This window comes from Struthio camelus, chromosome Z (assembly GCF_040807025.1).
Source record: "Struthio camelus isolate bStrCam1 chromosome Z, bStrCam1.hap1, whole genome shotgun sequence".
In the NCBI taxonomy this organism is placed as follows: Eukaryota; Metazoa; Chordata; class Aves; order Struthioniformes; family Struthionidae; genus Struthio; species Struthio camelus.
In genome coordinates, this window is record NC_090982.1 from 77,687,405 (window position 1) to 77,711,796 (window position 24,392).

The 24,392-nt window shown below is 41.4% G+C and overlaps 1 protein-coding gene across 4 annotated transcripts in view; it reads right to left on the bottom strand.

Annotated features, from left to right (window-relative positions):
- LOC138064576 (protein unc-13 homolog B-like) overlaps positions 1-24,392 on the bottom strand; it is a 217,775-nt gene that overhangs the window by 67,314 nt on the left and 126,069 nt on the right. For all 4 annotated transcript variants that reach the window (XM_068927825.1, XM_068927824.1, XM_068927823.1 and 1 more), the window contains 6 exons: positions 21,338-21,416; positions 19,543-19,617; positions 18,817-19,036; positions 9,903-10,130; positions 9,456-9,597; positions 620-789 (listed from right to left, as the gene is read on the bottom strand). In XM_068927825.1, the coding sequence (XP_068783926.1) occupies positions 620-789; positions 9,456-9,597; positions 9,903-10,130; positions 18,817-19,036; positions 19,543-19,617; positions 21,338-21,416 (914 nt within the window). The remainder of the gene's footprint in view (positions 1-619; positions 790-9,455; positions 9,598-9,902; positions 10,131-18,816; positions 19,037-19,542; positions 19,618-21,337; positions 21,417-24,392) is intronic.

Here is a 24,392-nt window from a genome sequence, read left to right on the forward strand (position 1 = left end):
AAACCTCTCCAGACTAAGGCTCATATAACAGCAGGCAAGAGAGTTCAGCATACATAACACAAGGTTTTCACCAAGGCAAGCATTAAAATGCCAGTGTATCTGGAAAATGTTGCTCAAATCCCTTTTTAAGAATAGGGCTGACCGATGTGGAATCTGTTCCTGACTTCATCATAGTCCTGAGGCTCCTGGGAATTGCTGATGTTGTCCTCATCAAGACAGTTTTGCACCTCCTAGGATTTTTATGTGCGTTAAATCAGCACCATCTGGTTACATATTATTTTTTCCTTCAAAGTCCTATTTTTGCCACTTGAAAAAGGCCTCAACAACTTGCCAGCCCAGTGCAGTGCACTGGCAGACTGGTAAAATGCTTACATCAGCATAAAAAGAAAGGGAACAGGATGGGAAATATTCCTCCAGTGTCAGGAGAGTCCCACCCTGTGCCGAGTATCTACCCACAGTACTTTCCAGTGCCTGTAGGGAAATGCTAAATCACACTTCTCCATTTTAACTGGGACCAAAGACCAAAGCCTTGTAGAACGCCCACTCTTGAAACTGTCTAGGCTTCCCAGTGTTCCCAAACAAACACATGACACATTTTCAAACCCAAAGCCCCACTCACCAAGGTTGTACCACACATCCATCTCTCCGCTCAGTGTACGGACTTCAATGATAGTCTGCCCCAAGAAATCATCTGACTCGCGTTTCAGCCTCTGCTTGACGCGAGACTTAATGTCATCATCTTCATCCCACACTCGTACTTTGATTCTGTCGGAGGAGTTATGGCACTCACTGCGAACGAGACACACGTGATGTTGAAGAGCACATACTTCAGGTGGCATTTCTACACTACATGCTTTACATTCATTTTGACCTGTTTGTCTAACAGTAGAGGGATGCATAAACATAAAATATAAACAACTGCCAATTTAAATAAAAGGGTAGCCTTTGATAGGAACCACATGACAACGCATTCTAACTGCTCCTATGACATAATGGATACAGGCACATGTGATGCAGGCAGAAGGAGAGTGCCCTGCACTGATTGCAACCACTAGCTTCAGACGTGCAAGTGGCTGCAGCTCTACTGCTCTTCCTCATTCCCAGGAGCAGCTCCCTGAACTCACGAATCATCTTCATTATCCTCATCTTTTTTGCTGTGAAGCACATAAAATCCCAATGATAGCTAGGCTCATGCATCGACCTGCACACCCCAAAGAGGGCGGTGAGCATCTCACTGGTTTCTGATATCCTTCTCCATCAACGGTCTCATGTTAGACTGCAAGCATTACAGGCTATTTCTGTCTGTGCATGTGCAGTGCTTAAGAAAGCAGGGTCCAGGTTTATGAGAAGAGCCCCCCACGTTCTCTGCTAACAAAAATAAATAAATAAGTAGCTCAGGTAGAGATAGTCCTCTTACTTCAAGATCCTCACAAAGTAATAATGCTTAATGTACAACACATTATAATCAGATGATATAAACACTGCCCGTACGTGGGAGGATGCGGTGGGATACAGTAGTTGTAACAAAGTTGGTATTTAATTACTGAAATTGATTCTGCCTATTATTCGCAATTCAGACTGATACTTGCTCTGTGCCGCAGGCAGGTCAGTAAAGACACTTCCATTAAAAAAAAAAAATAAAGCAGTTTACTGTTTGCTGAATCCGCACCTTAAGCCTAGTGCACAGGCAGAATTCGCAGCCTCCCTCCCCGCGTAGGTGTTCAGATACCTTTTGTAGACATAAACAGGCTCCTGGATATCAGAAGTGGGTAGAAGGACCACATAATAAGAGCTCTGCTCATTTATAGGCCACACGATACAATAAAGCAATTTGAATGCTCACATGAGACCATGACAAGGGTGATTACTCACCATAACCTCTACAAATGTCTGCCCTCAAGGAAATAAAACCTATGAAAATAGGCAACTTCTGCTGAAAGCCTGTTTTCTAGCCTTTTTAACATGCTGCATCTGTTGCTAAGCAACAAGGAAAAGGAAGAAATGGGTCAGAAGAGATCTGCTAAGCCTGGTCAGTAAGATGTAGCAGTGTCTGGTATTTGCATGCTCCTTATCAAGGAATCTTTTGGGCTCCTATTGCCACTAATGAGATTCAGGACTGCTTAACAGACACCCAGGCAGCTCCTACAGGTTTTTTCCAGCCCAAAGGAATACCTGGGGATTACATGGAGAAACTTCGAGGCAATTCTGGACAGTTCTGACCGTTGCTCGAGACTGTCCATGCTCCCTTCCTTTCCTACGCAATATAGGAGCGTGTTTAGAGTTCAGAAGAAAGAAGGTTCAGTGTTTCTTTTCTGCATTTATTCTTCCCTTCCTCCTCCTCCACTTCAAGGATGCCCTCTTTCAACTAAACTATGCAGCAAACGTTTGCAGGCAGGGAATGCTAGGACTGCTCTCTGTAGCTCTCAAAATTTATCTGAGCACATTGCCACGTCTACAGGCAACACAGCATAAGCACTTAAATTCTCTGCTCCCTGTGCAGTGCACTAATATACATTCTGGCAGCACCTCGGAGGCTCAGCGTTCAGAAATACATGGGCGCCTAAAGATACAGATTGGCGCACAGTGGCATTTACAAAGCACCAGGCAAGCTAACTCCTGACTCCTTCAGATCTCACCTTCTAGTGCTCCAGTTCTTCATTAAGACAGCTTCGATCTCAATTCTTTGCTACCAATGGTCAAAACTTTGCTCCTTCCTTCAGGAAAGCATTCAAGCTGTTTAGACACAAATCCGCTTTAGGCGCTCCCACACGCACGTCCCACATTCCCAGAACGGCTGAACGCCCTCCTTCACTTGGCCACAGCAGCACAGCTCACTGCAAAGGGCCACTGGAAGCTTTTAAGCAGCATTTACTGAGCTCCTGAAGTTTTTACTTTATCACGCCTTTCTCTGCCATTTTTAAGAGACTTCTCAATTCATATTCCTCATGCTGTTCCCATGCCAGAGAGAGTACCTTATGGTACTGCTGGTTCAGAGCAGCTGAAATCCTTAGGCTGGTGGCTTACCCTTCAAACGTCACTATTGGTAAGTCAGTAGGAATCACAGTTGGTAAGTCGGTAGGAACCACAGTCCTTGTTTGCATCGAAGTAGGACTGTTGTGTTAGCATCAGTACACGTTCCAGAGAGCGTCCCAAAACAAAACCATGAACATGTGGGGATTCAGGCTTGTTAACTGATAATAGACTCAATAACTAATGAAAAATATTAGCTTCCAGTTTGTGACAGAATGATAATAATTCAACAGGACTGCTGCTAGAAACCTGCCCTGTCATAACACAGGAGGTGGCATATTTCTAAAGATGCCTGCCCTGCTTCTTGCTACCATTTGGTGAAGCCTGATTTCCTAAGGATCTGTACGCACATCTACGTCCATCCAGTCCCTCTTGCATGTTGAACCCCCTACAACTTTCACAAGAGGAGGCAGATAGAGGAAACACGCCGTCATATCCCACAACAAGGAAGAAAGCACCAAATGAGTTCGGAGAGATTTCAGAGAGTCTAATGGCCTGTAAACAAGGTTCCCTCCATTCTGTGGCCCAGAAATTGTCTCTCTTTTATTTCTTTACTCTTTTGATGTTTTCAGTGATGCCATTTTATATACAGAAGTTACTTCGCCGTGTCCAACTACCAAGTAAGGTAACATTTTCAGGAAGTAACACACAAAACCTGCAAAAGTCAAATAAATAGTAAACTTGTTTCCATCAAGTTTTTCTCCTTGAAGCCAGCGCAGGTTGCAGGAGCAGTAGAAGTAGCAAAGCCTGGATCTGCAGACTTGCCCCCTAACCCACTCTCTACCTCCAGCTTTTCTGCCACGTTCCTCTTTGGCTGTGCCCCAGCCCCAAACTACCAGTTCCCCACATAGATCCCTCAGTGCTTTCGATACCCTGCCCCTATTCCCATACCCCAGCTGCCAGCTGCAGTGAGGGGAAGCACGGGAAGCTGTTCTTAATTCTGAGCTACGCACACAGCAGCATGCTAACTGCTGAATATGCATTACAGCTTCTCCCACAATTCACTTAATTATTTGGGTCTTTGTAATCCAGCTCCAATTTCCACATACATAACCAAAAAAAAAAAAAACCTACTTATTGCTAGGTTTGAGACCTCTGCCCATCTGTAAAAACTGGTTCAGAAGTTGTCAAGGGTCTGGGACAGAGCACGGCATCCTCTCCTCAAGAAAGTGAGGAGAAGAAAAAGGAGAATTGTCTAAAAATGACCAGAACAACATTTTCAAGCCAGTGATTTGCACTCTGAGGTGGAGAAAACAATGGCAATTGTGCTGAATTTGTTAATCATTCGTTGCTTGTGCTAACAACATTTGCAGGATTGTTACTGAATCTCTACGCTGGAGGAATACTAATGTCAAATGAAGTCGTACGTCGAAGTTGTAGCTAAACATAAAGTTTGTAAAGTTCTACAAAAAGAGATACCAAGGTACACCTATGAACCTTTGTGTCCAGCAGGTCACAAACGATAAAGTGAACTGCAATCAAGATAATAAATTTAGACCATGGAGAGTGCCAGAAAAGAAACTAAAACCTTCTGACAATATTAGCTCACTCTGATGACTCTATACTCAAGAAATAAGACACAGGTAAATACCATAAGGGCTTTTTCAGTTCCGTTTGTATCATATCTGCATGGATATTTCTTCTCAATCAATTTCTCATCTCAAGAAATGCATTAGTAACAAGTTAACCCAGTAGGATACATCAGACCATCAGTTTCAATCCACTAATGCTGCAGCAAGACTTAGATTTTATGTCTATAACATGCACTGCACAGATTAGAGAGGTGAGAAGCCAACACAACCCTTTCATTCAACATGCCCCTTTCACATAAAGACATTTCCTTAAAATTACGTTGTTTTCTCATATTTGCAGTCTGAAGACAGAAAAGCCCAGAAGCCCCAGATGCAATCAGGACTCTATTGTGTTTGGCAGCGCACAGCAAGGCAGGGAGCCCCTGCCTTGCAGAGCTGACAGTCTAATAAAGACAAAAAGCAACAAGTCGGCATAGCGAGAACAAACAATTGAAGCGAGGGAACAACAATATTTTGCAGATTTGAAAGTAGGTCAGTCACGCCCAAAATGAAATAGTTTTGCTGTGCTTTGATATTAAAAATATATTTATGTCCAGAGAGCCTAATGCATATTTCTACAGTCATACGCTATGAGCAGTTTCCATTCTGCATCACGGCAGACGCAGCTCTTGAAGAGAGACTACAAAGTTTCACAGACCAGAGCAAGGGGACAGTTCATGCAATGCTAGAGACACAGAAAAAAGTGTAGAGCTACTTGCAGGAAGAGTGGGTGAGAGTGCAGGAGGTGGGAAAACGCACAGGAGTGCAGACCAGCAGGAGCTCAGGACTTGTCATCATGTCAGTTTCTGAGGAGCAACGCTCCAAAAAAAGCAAAGCAGATTACTGGAAAATTAGAAAGGAAGGGGTAGTTGTAGCAACCAGCACGAGGCAAAAAGAGCCTAATAAAGAATTACAATAACATACATAGAGGGAGCAGGAAAAAAAAAAGTTGACTTTGGGAAACAATCTGGCTGAAAAAGTAAAATAATTTGGATATGGTTCAAACAGAGGTGTCCTGAAAGAGCAGAGTCCAATTTGTAGGTCTGTTATGGCCAACTTCAATAGGAAAGGAAGGCAGAAAACTTCTAAGGACTGGTTAATTTTTAAGTAATGCCAAGACTCCTCTATCAGAGCAGAAAGAGACACTGGAGGAAACACTGAAGGCAAAAATCAGAGAGGCAAGAAAACCAGGATAAAATCTGGAGCAGCTTAGAAGTTGAGCATGACAACATAACCGAATGCCCTGAGATCCAGCTGTTGCTGTCTAACAACAAAGAAATGAGTTTTCTGTTCTTATGAGCATGAAGCAGCTCATTTCTTAGGGGAACAAGTACAATCATTTTGCTGTTACCCAATGCTACAGCACTGACTGCACAAATTAATCGTGCAACTCTCCAAACTACAAAGAGCAGATAAAGCGATTCGGAGCGTTACAGCTTTAGCTACATTAACTCAGCTTCCCAACAGGCGCTTGCTGCAAGGCATCAACTCTGCGCTCAAATCTAGTTTTTACATTGGTCACTGAGCAGGGAAACAAGCAGGACTTTATCAGACTGCCAGTTTCATTATCCGCAGTGCCTGGAGAATAAAGAAAGCAGGACAGCCTGCACGGCCCCTGCCATGCAATGGGCAAAGGCTGAATGTGCAGAGTTACAGCGGCATTTATAAATATAGCGGTCTCAGAAGGGGTAGTCTTAAAAAATAACTTCGGAACAGTCACATATCCTTGGAACAGTCCTAGCAAAATATTGATTTTCTGCTTGCAGGAGGCCCTACATTTATTTTAGCTGAGAGTTGTGCAGACTTACCAAAGTTCCAACAAGTTCTGTGAAAAGCTAGAGCTGGATGGAGTAGAGAAACCCAAACCAGCTGCTGTCCCAGGGAAACCTGCAGCCAACTGGCTCACATGTACTGATTGATCCAAACATACAACTCAGACCCAGCTGCAGGCATGCCCTGCTCTGCCTTCTGTCCAGCCAGAGTACAATGCCAGGGAAGACAGCTGAGGGCATTGCAGAGAAACCCACAGGGCAAATGAAGGAAACCACCTATAAGCTCCCAGGGAAGGGACCCGGGATTTACTGCAGAAGACAAATGGGATGCAAACCCAAGATAAGCAGGCTTCACCAGTGCACGCTCACAGAGCGACTCGTTCTGTTTGCAGGAATGGCCAGGGTCCCCCAATAAGGCTTCATCGTGCCAAGCACTGCATATGCCGAGTCTGTGTCAAGTCTGCAACACTGAATGGAGCAGAAAGATCAACTCCTTAAATTCTCCCAAGTCTTTAAATTTCAATGAAAAGATACAACAATCTCACTAGAGCAGGACATTTCCTAAAGCTAAAGATGTGACTATACCAAGAGATAGTTTTCAGAAAGAGACAACAGGACCTGCAAATCACTTCCTCAGACAACATGAGTATGCTCCAAGACCTGGTCATTAATCTAAGCAGACACCGGTAAGACATAGGCTGGTAATGACCTAAATAATGCCAACCCAAAGTCTTTTCAGTCTCTTCTAAAATAGGGTTCTAAATTTGGATTTCCAAATTGGGTCAAACTTCCCACAATATTTTTTCTAAAAATATATAAGAAAGGAACAAAGTCATATTTAAGGAGGGGTACTTACCCTAATAGATTTTTCCAACCATCATTGTAAATAAGCACAGAAGAACTATTTGAAATGGGTTACTGCAGCCTTAAAAGCAGCTTAAACCAGTTTCAAAAATTTTAATAAACTTTACTGAGTCTGTAGAAAGTATTATAGCACTGAGCTATACATACACTGCCTCAGTTCATGGTATGGATTACAATATCAACCCGATAATGACTGATATAGACAGATTTCTGGCTCTGTATTCAGTCTTTAAAAACAGACACTCGAATTATGATCAGTATAAAGACAGTGGGCACCTAAGGAATACCAGCTACAAACAAGGCTGTCCAACAAGCCAAACAGAAAAGGAACAGCAATTACTACTAATCCATATATTTATCACTACCCTGACCTCTCTCTACCCATGTAAATTATGTCTAAAAAACAAACAAAAAACCCTCCACAATTTCTTGATTGCCCTGACAAGCTTTTTAAAAAAAAAAAGAAACCACCACACAGACACACACACACACAAAAACAAAACAACAACAACCACCTAGTAAGTAATGGGTGTATTTTTGGTCAGCGTATGTTGACTGAAGTTTCCATTTGATTATGGGGAGAAGGAGATTTCAGTAATTTTAAGAGCTGTAAGCTGAAAAAAGATCTATAAATGCAAGAAAGAAGATGGGAATGTAAAAAACCAGCAATTCATATGCTTAACTAAATGACTCTCCTCATCGGCATAAGGTGAGCTTTGACACCTGTTACTTGAAATGACACGTTGATTCCTGCACTGAATGCTCTCTGGCCAGTGATCTGGATACTGTGCTCATTTCCTTCACCTCTTCCTGCTATTCCCAAGGCAATTAAAATACCCACCCAGACATGGACAAGATATAAAGTAGCACCAACTCCAACGTCCAACAGCACACTATCCTACTGAATCACAGATATGGCCATAAAACCCGTACAGCGGCACCATGAGAACTGTGACATTTATCATGTTGTTATCATGTATCTATCTTTAAACATAGTATTTGTTGAATTTCCTAAAATTAGAAGGGAACACACTGCAAATACCATGGTAACTACTTGGCATGGCAAATCAAGGTCCTTAAGGCTCCCACACAGATTCACTGCTATTGTGACTAGAGTTATCCAAATGGTACATAAGCCTGCTTACTACTTACCAAGCAGTAACGTTATCTTTCATTAAATTAAGAATATAAGGCCAAGGGCTTAGCAGCTCAAAATAGAACTGAGATTTCTCTGATGTTAATGAGGAACTCAAAACTACTTTAGAAATAATTTTGTTTGTAAAAAAGCATTGAAAAGACAAACCTGCACTGACATAAGCTTGATTTTAAAATACAAACACAAATTTCAGTTTTCAGGAAGAACTCTCCTCTAACCAGTTCAGGAAAAAATGAGGGAAAAGAAAAATGAGAGCGAGATGAAGTACAACAGAAGTGCTGACACACTGAAGGAAACAAAGATGGGTGCAAGAAATCACCCAGAATCTTCAGAAGCTACTTGCTTCTTGGATTTCATGTCTCCATTTTGAATTACAACAAGTTTGATGATAAATTGATGCTACTATTTACTTATAGAAGTATGATGGAACAAAACCCTCTTCAGCCTTCTGAGCTTATTTGTTATCTAAGAATTTGTACTTCTAGCCTTTATTTTTGATTCAGATGCCCATACGTTGCTCATTTTGAAAGCGAAAAATCCCTCAAGTTATTGTTACACTGGTTTTCCAGAATTAAGGGGGAGCTCGCTATCTTCACAGACAAGTGACAGACAATCCTCTACCTCTAATCTGAGCTCACAAATTTGGTCAAACACCAACACAAGCAGTAGGTCACAGGCAGCTTGCATAATCTTTTGTGCAAACTTTACTCTTCTATACTTCAAAGAATTTTCAATGCACATCTACTGTGCATGAACAAGAGTCTCCCAGTTAAAGATTTTCCTTTATATTTCTCTAGAAACAGCAATATAAAGACATTCACAAAGCAGATAAATTTTTTAGATACACATAACAAGTAGGAAAAATGACATGGGCAGGTATGCACCATGCATACTGTTAAAGTCATCAGGCCTCCAGACACACACACTATGCTGAGGACAAATGAAAGCATCATACATGATAGGTGGTGTGGGAATGCATGCTGATACAGAAGGGGTAAGTGTAGAAGTAGAGATCATACAGAAAGGCAGAAGAGGGGTGAGAGCCCTTGGTAGAGCACTCACAAATAGAACTTCTCTTCCCAGATAGGGTTCAGGTTCCCAAAAATTGTTTTTGTCCTCTTCTTTGTTTTGCCCACTTGAACAGTTACGTATGGATCGCTGGACCCAGTCTTGTCTTTGGCCTGCAGACCCTGAGCACACACCACTGTAAAGAAAAGAAAAGCGTTACCGCCACCCTCCAGTAAGACAACGTGTCTGCCCGCCACATGCAGTGGCAGCTCAGAACGCCCACAGAAAGAGGGATACCATTTCTGCTGAGCCTCAGCTCACAGTGCATTACAGTGCCTGGGGCAGGAAGTGCATCTCCCTCTGCTTCTTACACACTGAGCAGAAAGACACACAGTTCAGAGCAGATGCTTTTCTTCTCCATTCTCTCGAGTTGTACCCCGACTCCCTTTCACCTTAGGCTCCCAAGTGAGGTCAAGAGAACCCGTGCCTCCCCTCACTCACCCGTGATCGTGATCTTTGCTGACCATTTTGAGGTACCATCAAGCACGCTCTGCTTCACTGTCTTCATCTGCTGAGCATGTGTCAGTTTGCTCTCAGAGAACACATCTCTGATCAAGTCAAAGATCTCTGGCTTGTTTCGCTCCCGGATCTTCATGCGATCCTTCATGGCCATGATGAAATTCTGGGTTCGGTCTTCTGCCCCATGTTTTGAGCTCTTCTCTGCTGCTCCTGTGCACCAGGAAGTACAAAATGCTCATCAGAATCACGCAAACTGAGAAAGACCCAGAAATCAGGTTCTCATTGTAACAGCAGACATTAGCATGCCCCTCCTCTCATGAACTTGCTTTGAATAAATAAAACTCCGCTTGGGGAAGTGGTAAGAAGAGGACGTAGGTCTTTCATATCCAATTGCATCTATGAGATTGTCTGAAGGCTGCACCTAAGGACCAGGGAAGAGTAGGAGTTCAGATGGACCCGAGTGCACAGCATTTCCAACTGATAGGCTCCACACACCTCCACAGGTGGAGCACAGACTCACTGCCCAGTGTACGCCCATTTCTTCTGCCTAGAACCATCTGCTTGGATCAGGCATTAGCTGGAGGCATCTGAAGTGCCTCCCTGGAGCCCACTCTATTTTATCAACTTGTAAGAAGCCCAAAACAAAAAAACCATTCTTAGAATTGTGCAGCTATAGTAAATGTAACATATAAGACAGCAAATTCAAAAGTTAACAATACAGACCATCATGAGATAGAGGTGCTAGTACAGTAACCAGCCACTGGAAACAAAAGCCAGACTAGGGGTCTGTACTTCATAGGTAACTAGAAAATCGAGGACTTTGGTCATCTGTATATCTCTTAGAACATTAAAAAGTTCATATAATGATGAGATAAGAACGCTCCCACCACTAACTATTCCCTATTAAATTATGCTGGTCACGTTCACTGGCAGATTTCAGCCACAGACTATCGGGTCGGATACGAGGCATACGTTACTGAAAGCACTGACACGAACTAACAAGGCAGATAAACCAGAGTGTGAAAGGAAAAACAAAAATCCAAGACTACACACAGTCTCTCTACACTGTCTGCAGTTAAAATTGTGATGTTAAATCAGATTGAGTGAAACCAGGACAAAAATCCTGTGAATGTATTCAACCATCGCATTTTGGTTTCGTTTAATATGCTTTTTTATTTTGGTTTGTTTGTTTGTTTTTCCCTGGGACAGCTTAATTAAAATATTCTTTTGTCTTAGAGAAATGTTCTGTAAAAATATGCATTAAAGCAGGTGTGCAAGTCTGTGCAAAGGCAGCCATCAAATCATGAAGATACCTAAAACTGCTTGCCTCTGAAAGAAGTTGGCAAAGATGATATCGGGAACACCTTAATATAAGGCATTACAATTTTGCATATGAAACAGTTCCAGCAGTTGGTGTCTGGATACGAATAAAGTTCTGTGAAACAAGTGCACGCTCAAAAAGGACCCCCAGCAGCACAACTTAACAGGCAGTCTTGTTAGCAGGCTCAACAGGGTGCTCAGTGATTAACGCTGCCTAAAGACATCCATTTCCAGGACTGTCAATCTAACGCCTTTAACCGTTGTTAAATTCACTTCAATAAAGAAACAAAACTCAATTATAACTTCCGCCATCCAAATCGAAAAGAATAAAAATGCAATCTGGAACAGACTGTGATAGCTGAAGTTTCAGAAGTTTATTAAAGATACTGCATACCAAGGCATGTTATTAAAGACCTGGCTCTAAAACAGGCCATAACTTCGCCTCACCTGATAATTATTTTTCATTTTACTTGCTAGAGGCTCTATGTTCAGTATTCCATTTAGTACAATAAAAGGCATCTGAGAAAAGGCCCCAGAGTTTCCTATTGTTGGCTTAAGATGAAACGAAATTAAAATACTGGAATTAATTACGCAGTCCCAGCTGTCTCCACTCATTGGTGAACACGAGTGAGCACCACGCAAAGCGATGTCTTGTGTAAGACAACCATCTCATTGTAGACTCAGCATTTGTTAAAGGACTACAAAAGTGAAATGATACTAGGGCTATACTTTGAACTTCAGATAAGTGCTATTCAGCTTTAGGCCTTCTGGGGACTGAGGTGGACTCTACTTAGTGCATACACAGCTACAAAAAATTACTGGAAAATCGGGAGAGGCCAAATTGAACATTTTGCATTTCCTTGCTGGAATTCTGAAATCCATAGTGAGCCAAAGAAACAAACCCTGCCCTGCCCTTTTGGATTTTATAAAAATTAAGAAACAAATTTAAACATTAAGAGCTCATGTCATGCACGAGTGGGAGTGCTCTAGTTCAGAGTCATTTTCTGAAGAAATTAGTAGCCAGGCAGCTGGCAGATATAAATGTTTTGCTGTTCATCATCGAGATGGGCCCCAACTTACTGTATTTTTGAAGTGGCATGGTCCATATTATTGTATTAATGCAAGCGCTCCAGAGGCACCAAAGCAGCTTCAGGACACAAACTTGGGCAACTGGAGGAATCCCAATTAAAAAGATGCTTAATAGCCCCCCAATCCAGAAACCTTGCAGAATGGGGTCACTCATCCAGGCTCACTCTAAGGCTGGCAGCCGTCTGTGGCCACCTGGACTGCGGCACACGCAGTCACTGCAACATAGACCCTCGGAGAGCGCCCACTTTTGTCACCTCAAAGGCTCTGCTTCACGACTTTCCCAGGTAACCCCCTGTCCCCATCCATGCTGCTCCCCTACTCTGCCCAGATCGTTTGCCCAGGGAAGAGGATTTGGTTATTCCTCCCCTGGGAAGGTTCCTCCTCTCCCTGCAGAGGTTATACTGGACCCAGAGCACAAAAGCCAGGACCAAACAAACAGGCAGCCTAATTAACAATACAGACTAACAGAGTAAAGAACAGACAAACTCTCTGTCATAACAATACACCCTTTCCTCATTTTAACACCTGCTTGTTGGTACAAAATCTCCATGGTTTCTAAAATAAATATCATCAGGGGATTAATCACCTGTAATGCATGGGATAGACACCCAAAGCACATCACTACACTGGAAGGCAGAGAGTGCTTGTCGTGTTGGTGGACTTGAGATTTTTTTTTTTTTCACTCAGCTGCAAAAAGGTGATTTCAGGCAGTGTAAAGGTTCAGCTTTTCAAGTAGTTCTGTAAATGACTACAGAAAGGCTAAAGAATATCCAAGTACCGTGTACAGGAATATACAGCATCATATGAATGGTACTGGGCTTTCCTTATCTCTTCCTCTCTAGAAATGAATCATGAGTCAATTTATGACTGGAAACAGAAAGGAAATAAGACTATATTGAGACTGGTATTGATACAGCTATTAGTAAACTGCCACTGCTGCTACCTTATGCTCTAACAGGAAAAAGTCAAGAAAGCAACATTGGCAGGATAGAAGACAGCTGCTCAGTAGGCGGATAATGCTTAGAAATTCTATATTCCTGAAACTTAAAATAGATATTCAAGTTTCAAATAAAGGTATCCTTCCTCCTTCTGTGCAAATATTTTCCCGTACAGGATTCTGGAAGCAAACAAGTATTCATCACCATGGTGCTTTAATCATCATTCAACACAAAAGTCAAGATGTTCATCACAGGACTGACTTATCTGTCTTACTAAGTCCACCTTCAGCCTCTGCGACTGCAACCTGTTCAGAGTGTAACACACAAAAGTTTCTCATGTAAAAAGCCGCAAAGGTAACTGACTTCAAGTCCTGAGCCAGAACGCTCTCTGAAGAGCTCCAGAAGTAAACCAAAGTCCCAGGGGCCAAAACAGTGCCAAGAAGAGCATCCAACAAAGCAGCTGTGATACCTCGCACGAAGTTCTGCAGGTTTGTGACTCCAGCACGCCATAAAGAACGAAAATCCTTTCAGATGCATTAGGCAAAGACATATGGCTAATCACACACAACACAGATTTCCTGTTCAACAGCAGTTTCAGGCTTGAGATCTCAATTCTTCATTTTCAAGAGCTCCAAGGAACCAGACTTGGATATCCCAGGGCTATATCTTTCCTCAGGTTTGATTGTAATCCACCAGATTAGTAACATTACAGAAAAACAAGATGAACACCTGCAGAAGCAGAATACTATTGTTTCTCAAAAGCTAGCCTAGAACTGTGCAAGCCCCTTTTGCTATGATCTTGCTATCATAATGCCCTTCTTTCCACACTCTTCATAATTCTGCTATACCTACTTCTCTGCATCTGCTTCTTTGCATCCTACATCCATCCTCAGCTTTACTCTTCCCTTAACACCAGCTTTGCTCACTCATTGTCCTCTAGTTAGTATTATACTGGTGCTCAGGGCAAGAATAAAGGTACCCTTTTTCCAAAAGCTTGCCCGCTCTGTGGATTCCCAGGAACATCCCTCCATTCACTTGGAGAGAAAGGATTAGAACACCACAGGGGAAATTTCAACTACTCCCAAGAATCGCCAAAGGCTAAAAAGAGAGCATCTGACCTTGAGCAAGTATTTATGACCTTAAAATAAAAAGGTTAGTGCCTCATCACCACAATAACATCTTATAAATTTCTGCTATACAGAAACTCAGACTTTTTAATACTCTCGGAGCAACAACCTAGTGCCAACAGAGCCATAAACCAGATGGTTGCACTACACATGCCACAAGTAATTCAGGCTTAGTGCACTTCAAACATCGCCAATTCAGGGAACAGCATTCCTGAACTGACATGTAAGCCATGACCCATCACACAATATTGGAGACCAAACAAAAAACTGCTGAACCCTAAGCTGCTAGGCTGAAAGTTGCAAGTTTTGCTTTTATTAAGTAAATTTTAGATAAAAGTTTCCCATCCTTCCTCTCGGCTGGGTGTCCTATCTTGGGTGCAATGCTTCCTGGAGCAGGAAATATATTGCAAATACATTCTTAATTGCATCCTAGACAACTAATGTTTTGAAGCAGTCTCACAAACATAAATTGATGAGAAAATTGGCTTCAATACAGAAATAGTGCGCAATTTTACCCAAATGGATTTTGTTTCAAATTGCAACAAAGCAGTGCTGAATTTGAGTATTTTGTCACTACAGTCCCACACATTTGTTGACTCTATCAGATACTCAGATTCTTAAAATACAGAGAGTGAGAAAAACTCCCTCAGAAGAAATAACTGAGCTTAACTCTAATAGACTTGGGGAAAGAGATCTTGTTACTTCCTAGAGAAAGTCACTGGAGTGTAGAAGATTAACATCACATCCTGACTCTATCTAAGGAATAGAACATCAAGCATCTACCCAAACTTTCAAGGCATAATCAATGGAATTTTATTTGTGACCATCCTGAACATTCTTTACTTCAGTGCAAGATTTTCTGGAAGACTTATATACACTTGAATGAAGATATGTCCTGAGACATCAAGGCATAACTGACGGGATTTATTTCTTACCAGCCTGAAAATTCATTTACTCCAATGTAACATTTTCTGGAAGACTTGCATAGACTTAAGTGAAGATGCAATGTGAGAAGATGCTTTTTTATACTGCCAGCAATAATAAGACTTCTCTGCTGGGAAGAAACCCCCTCCTGAGTTTAATAAACAAAAAAAATTTAGTCTCAGATTTACTGGATCTCTAAACTATTGCTTTTCTTCCCAGAAGTTCCTTTTTCTCATTCCTCAAGCAGAGTCTATGTTCTTCAAACATACATAAAAATTAATTTAATTTTTCCATTTTCTTCTGGCCTTGCAGGTTCCAGTTAGAAGAATTTTAGCATGAACACGCCGAAGCAAAGAACACAAATTTCTGAAAAAGCCTTTAAAGAGATTTTCAGTATCAATAACAACTGCTTTCCCACCCCAGCAGCACATCCACACATTGGCCCCACCGTCTTAATCTCCTAGGACTATCTTTCCCCTGACTCTTCCGTCTTTTAACTACATAGTACCCAACTCCAATTCCTGTCCTGTCTCCACCCCAGATACAATACCTGCCATGCTCACACTGGCTACCTTTAGAGCCCCAGCTCACAGTCTCTGGATCTTCCCTGCTCTGATACTGGGCAAACTTTCAAACAACTCAGTAAGTGAAGTTTTGCCTTTATATGTGCTTCATGAGTTTTGAGTCCAGAGCACTCTCAGTTTCTTCCTCTCCTTACCTTCAAGGCTGCGTGCTGGAATATCTTGTGTTCACATTTGAAAGGAAATGTGCAAAGCAAATATCTGCAATCCCATGAATAAAATAAGTTCTTATCTGGTGCTTTGCTAGACACGAAAAGCAGTGCTGTTTCCAGTTGTTACTTCTACTCTACAGAAAAAACACAGACTACTGTCATCACCACATCCCAGAACCCATTGCACAAACCGATTCAACTCCAGACAGAGATTATGCTCTTATGAGGCTGTTCCAGAGACTCCTGCTCTCACCATTAAAGCCATCTTCTAGCTTCCAGCCTTAATTTTCTTACAGCAAATTTATTCCATTTTTTTTTCTTTTGCAAACATTAGGATTAAACAGACCACTGCCCTCCGTGCTGTCTATGTTCCACTTCCTCAATATACTTCAAGCATAAACAAGTTCAAAGATGGATTAGACCAATTCACAGAGCCATCACTGCTGGTTACTGAATATAGCATCTACTACTTGGAAAGTCCTCAAGCCAGGGACAGCTGTAAGCTGGGAGAGCAAGCCAGAGATGTAGGAGCTCTACACTGCATGTCGTACACCTCTGCCTAGGGCTCCACAACATCGCTTTAGAAATCCCATATTGGAACAGACCTAATATGGCCATTCTTAGCTTCCTGAAATAGCACCAGTCCTGCCGTCCTCCCATCTCACCCTTTCAAGCCTCTCTTTTGAAAGATGAACAAGCAAACTCCTATCTTCCTCTTGAAACAGTCCACACTTCCCCCATTACCACTGCACCCCTTTCAGTACGCACCCCAGTTTAAAGTAAGCCTTCTTGCACACGGATGGCCAGAGCTGCCCTCTGAAGGAATACATCCCCTCTTAGTCATCAGCTAGTTCTGAAATTTAGTTTTCCTTCTACTGTTTTTGACTTCGTTACCTCTGCTCTGCACAGCTAAATTGTATCTATTTCCTCACGGCTCCTAGTGCAAACCTAGTTTTCCTCTGCTCTCCATATCATTTTGCCATACTGAGATATTACAGCTCCAAAGGGAACATGACTGTATCTTCGACATGCATCTGAAACAAACCTGGATGCACATATCAGCACCTTTTCATCTCAAATATTGAAAATCCCCAGGTAGCAGAGGGCTCTGGCGACTCCAGAAACCCAAAACTAACAAAGTTTTCCTGAGTCTGAGTGATCTTCTATATCCAATTTTGTCAGAAACCTGAATTATGGCTTAATTTCATTCTCCTGAACCAAAGGAAATCCAGAAGCCCTTTGCTTAGGCTCCAAATGGTCACAACAAAGCCAAGTTATCAATGATGCAATCCCTCAAACACTACAAACTGTAAAGATCACCTTACGGCCCTTGAAGGCAAATCAAATAAATCCTAAGCAACTGAGGAACAGATATTTTTCAGACACGGCTGATACTGGTGAAATGTAAGTCAGTCATTGCAAATGGCCCCAGTCCTAACCGCGACTTCTTTAAAACCCTGCACACATGAGAAATAAAAGTATAAAGAACGTCTGTTTGAGGTGTCAAGATAAACCCTATGAAACTGGTGACCTATGATTCACTGGTATCCCTTGCTGGATCATCCAGCCTAACTTTCCCAACTAAAGTCGGAGGCAGGTACAAGATTTGATTATTCAGACTCCTATTACCATAATTTGCAACAACCTGGTATATACTTCACAAACTTTTCCTATTACGTAGACTTACTCTATCAATCTGGGACAGGAAGAAAATCGAGAGAAATGGGTCCTACCCAAGATTTAACATGCATGGTAGAAACTTGCATTCCATTTAGACTAACATATTTTGCTCTCAAGTATTAATATAAACTAGAGACCAAATCAGGAAACTGTTTTACAAGCAAATAAAAATAATCTGGCTAAGCAAGGTGCCTATCAAATTAATATTTTTCTTTTCATTTTTAATCAAATTCTTTTAAACATCTCTATTGCCTGTGTTAGGTCTCATTCATTCTGCAAGCTCACAGCTCTTTGCCTTCTTTGAAGGGAGGGCTTAGGTTTTGAACGCTGCAGAAACAACAAAATAAACTGCAGCGTTACTAGGAAGATGAGATACTGCCCATATGCTCAAACGACACCTTCCTGTCTCACCCATCATCTATGCTGACTCAGCCCTAAGTCTCTAAGGTGATTCAGCCACAAGGCTCTCCTATTTAAAGGCAAAATGCCTTACCAGTCTACACTTGGTACAGAGAATCTGAGCTAAGTCCATGATTGCTATCCCATCACCAGGAACCCAGTGTTGCTCTGAAGATCTTAAAATCTACAGCAAAATGAGCTGATGGTAAAAACAAGCAATTTGCCTGGGATTCCAGGACAGGACCGACCGAAGAGAAGTCAGAACATTCAACCCAGGACCCTATCCATCCAGCCCATTCCCTCTCATCTGTGCTGGATACGCTAAACATCCCACCTGAGCTGACACAGAGAGAGATTAAACATGTTACACAGGTCAAACCCAAAAAACAAATAGATGTGACACAGCCGAGAATTAAACTTTTTTTTTTTTTTTTTAAAAAGCACATCAAGCACAGTCTTGCAAACAAGTTTTTCTGTGTCAGTGGAGCTGCCTGTGTCCACAGAGTGAACGGGACAGTTTTAGCCCAATGTCACCTTTTCAGAAAATCTGTAGTCACTTTAATAAAAGCATCTTTGCTCATCACTGAAGTATCATGTATGCAGCCAGAAAAGGTGTAGAAACACCTTTGGAAGGACCACGCTCCACTGCACCTCTCAAGAGGGAGCACAGCAAAGTCACTACTCACTCTGTAAGCAGTCAGCGTTGAGCAAGTCTTGGCACTTCTCATGGCACTTGACTCCACATTCAGCACAGCGCATTCCCTGCCGTGCAATGCCCCACAATAGCCCTTCACACTCATAGCAGTAGGTAGGAGTGGTGGCAGTCCACACTTCAAAGTTGTGTGGGGTTGTACAGGAGATGGGGTAAATTAAGGCTTGCAAAGTCTTCTTATAAACGTGGGATTTCTAAAACACAAGAACACATGAAGAAACGTTCAGAAAGGTGACTGAATCCGTTTTCACTGGTTATCATATGACTTTTAAGAGAAAATGCATGAGCAGCATGATAAATCCACGCTTCTGAGGTAGCCAAGTCTAGCAAACTTTTACAAGTGGCAGCAGAGAACACTGCTTCAAAAATGATTTTGCAGATATTTAAAAAAAAAAAATGGGAGAGGAAAGAACTAAGGTTTGTGGACAAGGAGTACCTTGCATAAAGCAAGTTCCACACAGTATCTCTTATGGTAGACAGAATCTTATCACTTCCTTTTGTGCTATTTTCAGGATTGCATTTGACACATTAAATGTTTTTTTTTTTTTAAAGTATGTTTGGTTTCTTTAAACAAATTAAATAAGAAGCTTTGCATCTATATTTTTAGACATCTGTGAAGCGGGCACTACACCCCAGAGAGCCAAGCTCCTTCAATTTGCTTACTAAAAGTTATCACGAGCCAAGCAAACCTCCCACTTACCAGCTCTTCATCCTTGAGAGATGTTCTAGTGGCCATTGCTGAGGTAATTCCGGCTTTCCGGGACTGCACCAGTGACTAAGAAAGGAGAAAGTTTGCTATTCACCAGCAATATTCAGAAATGCTTTGGCAATACATGCACAGAGAGGTGAGCAAGGGCAGAACCTGTCACTCCAAAATGATACCAAATCAGCAATCTATTACATTCAAGTTGGTTTCTTAAATGATGGTAGCCCACATACCAGAAGAGTCAAAAGCATACTCTGAAAGGTCATCAGCTTGTTTCCACCTGTTCACAACCCATCTTACTCTAGGAGATTTTTATTTTGTTTCTCTGTACTAATCGTAGACAAAAACAGTGTTCACATCTCCACTTCTATTTTCTAGTAGCAACAGTAGCACTGCTATTGCCTAAGGTCATTATGTGGGATCGCTCCTCTATATTTAACTTTATTCATAAACAAAAGGAGATTATTTCATCAGTTTTATAACATATCCAACACTCCCAAATGTGACAGTGAAAGGGATACAAATAAACAGAGTGAAAGAGAACAGAGGGTGGGTAAGAATCACGTTTGAATGTGCAGCGTGTCACATTCACCGGGCATCACTGAATACAATGAACAGCATTCCTCCCCCACCCAAAACTGCCTCCTTCACATCACATCAGTGCTAAGTTCTGCAGCTGTGTGCACCATAGGTGACTGCCTTTGCAGCACCTAACACTGGCATCCAAAGGATTTCTTCAGCAAGCCTGATTCAACCGCACGAATCAAGAAGGAAGTAAGAGCTAGCAACATCTGCACTGAAGTCATCAAATCCTAATGGAAACCTCCATCTCTGCCCTGATTCATGCTACTTGAAGGCAGACTGAAAAGGTTCATTCCCATCAGTGATGTGGCAGGACAGCGTACTGAATATGCATGCACTGCAGGTTCAAAATAAAAAGCAAAACGGTGGAGGGAAAATACAGTAAAATAGTTTTTGTTTCTGGTTAAGACTTGGTGGATAATCTTTAACTCCACTTACCATGGCCTGTGGAGAGAGAGAGTGAAAGCATACAAAAGAAGTAAGAAAGTAAGACAAGTTAATGCCATCATTGCAGAGACTTAAGAGCTATAAGCGGTTAGTAAAACACATACCAGGCCTCCCATGCATTAGTTGGCAGAGAGAGTTGTATGTTATCTTTTCAGAGGAATTACAGAACATGGAAACCTTGATCTTGCAGCTCTTAAAATATTTCTCCCAAGAGCAAATGCACTGCTTGTGTTGAACATGCAGCCAACAGAAGCCTTATCTCACCATATCACACAAGTACATGAAATTTGTCCTCATTATTAGTATGGTTCTTGTGCTTCCTCAGCACAGAAGCCTACTGGCAATATTGAAAATTACTTTTAAAATCCAAGCACTTATGCTCAGTTTATCTATCCTCTGAAATTCTGACCTTCTGGTAAGTTTCTAAACCTAACACGGGCACTACAATAACTTTCCCCAGAGTTTGTGATTTTTAGGAAAACATTTAAGAATAATGCAGGCCTACAAATAGTCAGTTTGGAAAAAAGGGAAAAGGAACATTAAAAAGACCTTAGTCTACCAAATCATCCCTCATTCTCACAGAGATTTCTGCAAGCACAACTCAACTCCTTACTTTAAGGATTAATTTAATTTAACAGGAAACCTACAACTTCTGGAAGGTGAATGAACATTAGCACGTGTCAAGTGAACATAATCATATCTCATAAAGTAAGCCATTTGCACCAATGACTATATCTGTGGCAGAAGATATATCTCTTACCAGATCACTGACAAGTGGAATTGGCTTTTTTTTGCGTAGATCAGGCATACTATCGATGCCATAGAGACCACCTGCAGGCCTGGAAATTTAGGAGAAAAAAAAAAAAGATTAAAAATCTCACCAGCAATGAGATATGGCAAATAGATGAACAAATGCCCTCCTTAAAAACATCAGTCTCCTTGCTAATACCATAATCAACAAGAACAGAAGGATCTGGCCTTCACAGATGAAAAATCAGTTTCGCTACAAATGCAACTCGGTAATAATCTACTAAACTGAAGTTGTTACACACACAAAAAAGGTCATTTTCCAGTTCTCAGTGCTGAGGTCTGCGCTCACTCAGAGTAGGCTGGGCACACGCTCACAGAGCATGCAGAGCTCCCCACTCGCTGCTGCCTGTACGGGGAAGGAAGGCAGCCTTTCCCCCATGGCAACTACTGGGCATGGATTTGGCAAAAACTTGGGGAACGGCAGAACCGCAGACCTGTGGCGTTAATGCACACCACAGCTTAGTCAGCAGTAGCCGGTTCACATGCTTATGCTTTGAGAAACATTTTTTGTTCCTTAGGTATAACTCAGTTTATAGTTCACTATTGGTATTGAGCGTCATGTCAGGAAAGATTCTGGAAACTTAGGAAACATACAGGCATCAGTCTTTCTCTGCTCCTTTCCCTTCTATTAAATCCATCTTGTGTTTTTGTTTTGTCGGGTTCTTTTGGTTTGGGGGTATGTTTTGAGTTTTTTTTTTGTTTTTCTTTCTTATTTTTCTTTTCTTTCTTTTTTTCTTTGAGAAGGGAAAAAATGCTTTTCTGGATAAAGCAAAGCCAGCCAGAACTGAGATTATACTTCAGAAAGTGTACAGTTATGGTAAAAGTGATTAAGTGTTTATCTTCTTATATGCAACAATCCAGACCTTTCTGCCATGCGCTGGTGGATGGGAGGGAGCACGTCAAAGTGGATCAGACCTAAGGCAGTTCCCTGCTATCCTTCCTCTGAGTCTAGGCCAGGACATACTTAATCCTGGCCCTCAAAAAAGGAAAAAAAAAAAACCCAAAACCTTCAGTATCTTCTCTTTTCTCCTCAGATATAAGAACTCTAGTACAGACTAGGGGATCAGGCTCCAAGATGGACAAGGACATCACGGCACAGCATAGCACAAGGCTGTGACAAAGAAGAAACCAGTCTATTATATATAGAAATCTGCCACAGTGCTATAGGGGTAAAATTGACTTTTGATGGGATGTAGGAGGGTGATATGTCCAAGTCACAGCTGAGCAACAGCCGTTGCTGGTTGAACAGCTCTGGTGGGAAGGTGCGTCGTCACGTGTAATGCCATGAGCCGTGGTTTGCCTCTGTATGCAACATTAGTCACAGTTGCACCGCAGTACTGCCGGCGGTTTTTGATGCTGCTCCACGGCAAACAAAAAACCAGTCAGCTGCACTGTTCTGCCTGCGAAACAGCAGAACCAGATCCTCAGCTGGGGATGGGAGACAAACTCAGATAAGAGAAAGGCGCAGATTTTTAGCGGTTCAGTTAACTAAAACTGCTAGAATTTTAGGCCAAAGGAATTCAATAGCTTTCCACCACTGGAAATCCTTACAGCAAGGCTAGGTAGTGTTTTTACTAAAGGCTATCCTATCCTCCTTTCCAACAGCAAACTCTGGAAAATCTGTTTGACTGAGTTACGCTTCAATAATCCTTTCTGGTTTATAACAGAAAAAAATGACCCAAATTAACCATTAACCAATGCCTACATAAAAAGTTTATGTTGTCAAAACATCTGTACGCTCCTGCTGGAAATCAAACAGGAATTTCATCCGTTGCCCTGATGTTGCAAACCTTTTCTGATATTAGTGATAAATACTGTTTTGGAGTAAAATAGGTGTCATGGAATACTAGTCAGATGATGTTAAGAATGCATTGTGATCTAAATAGTGCTGGAAGTGTAATTAATCAATAATTTTAGTTGATTAAAGTCTGCAAGTTGAAAAGATGCAACAGAATAGACACAGGCAAAAATCCAGAGTCCATGTTAACGATATAGTTGGGAAGCAACACTTATTTTCTACAGGATTTCTGATTTTTTTTTTTTTAATTCAACTGGAAGGGAATCGTGATACTTTGACATTTCCTGAGAAACAAAAACACTAAAATGGCATGTTTTCTAAATTCAAGATAAACTTAAACAAGTTATTGTGCCTGAGAATATATCTAGTTAAGACCTGGTTTGTGCCAAATATCTGTGACAGACTGAGAAGTTTTTGCAGCTGCCAAATAAAAAGAACAACGCCCAAGTCAGACTCTGACAGAGGACAAGAATATTTGAAAGGTGCTCGCAGTCTCTGTTGAAGAGACGCAACCAAATACCTAGACAGTTATACCTAGATGACCTGCTTTTAGCCTATTAATATAAAAAAGAGCTTTCAGCACTAGTTCTTCATTTTCAAAATTATTCAGCTTGTTGTGTTTTCTGATACCTGAATCTTTTTAGTCAAGTACAAGCTTAACTTTGCTTAACTAAATCACAGTTTTTGCACAGACACAATTACTGATGCTGCCTCATACAGGCACACTGTAGCTATATATGTAACAGGATAACTCTGCTCTGCAATGCATGTAATATTTATAGCACTATTACAGAGTGCCTCACTGGGGAGTGAACAGCATCTCTGTATGAAGATGATGAGGGATTTATTTGCGTTAATAAACAAAATATATAGATATGAGAAATTATACCCAGAAACTGATCTATAATACCAACTGTACTTATTATTTAAAAGCTCTCTTTCCAAAACTAGTGCTTACAGACAGAAAGTTAGTTACATTATGCTAAATGCAAGTTTAGCTTGAAGCATGTATTGATATTTTAATACTAGCTTTATCACACAAATATTTACATTAAATCTTGGAAATATGACCAAGTAAAGATAGTTTGAGATGACAAGAAATGATTACTCTCTTCAAAGAGCTCCACTTTTCTAATCTTTCTTATGGAAGAACAATCCCAAACATAAGTGGTTTAATATACTTCGTGGCGAATAAGCCACAACGTGG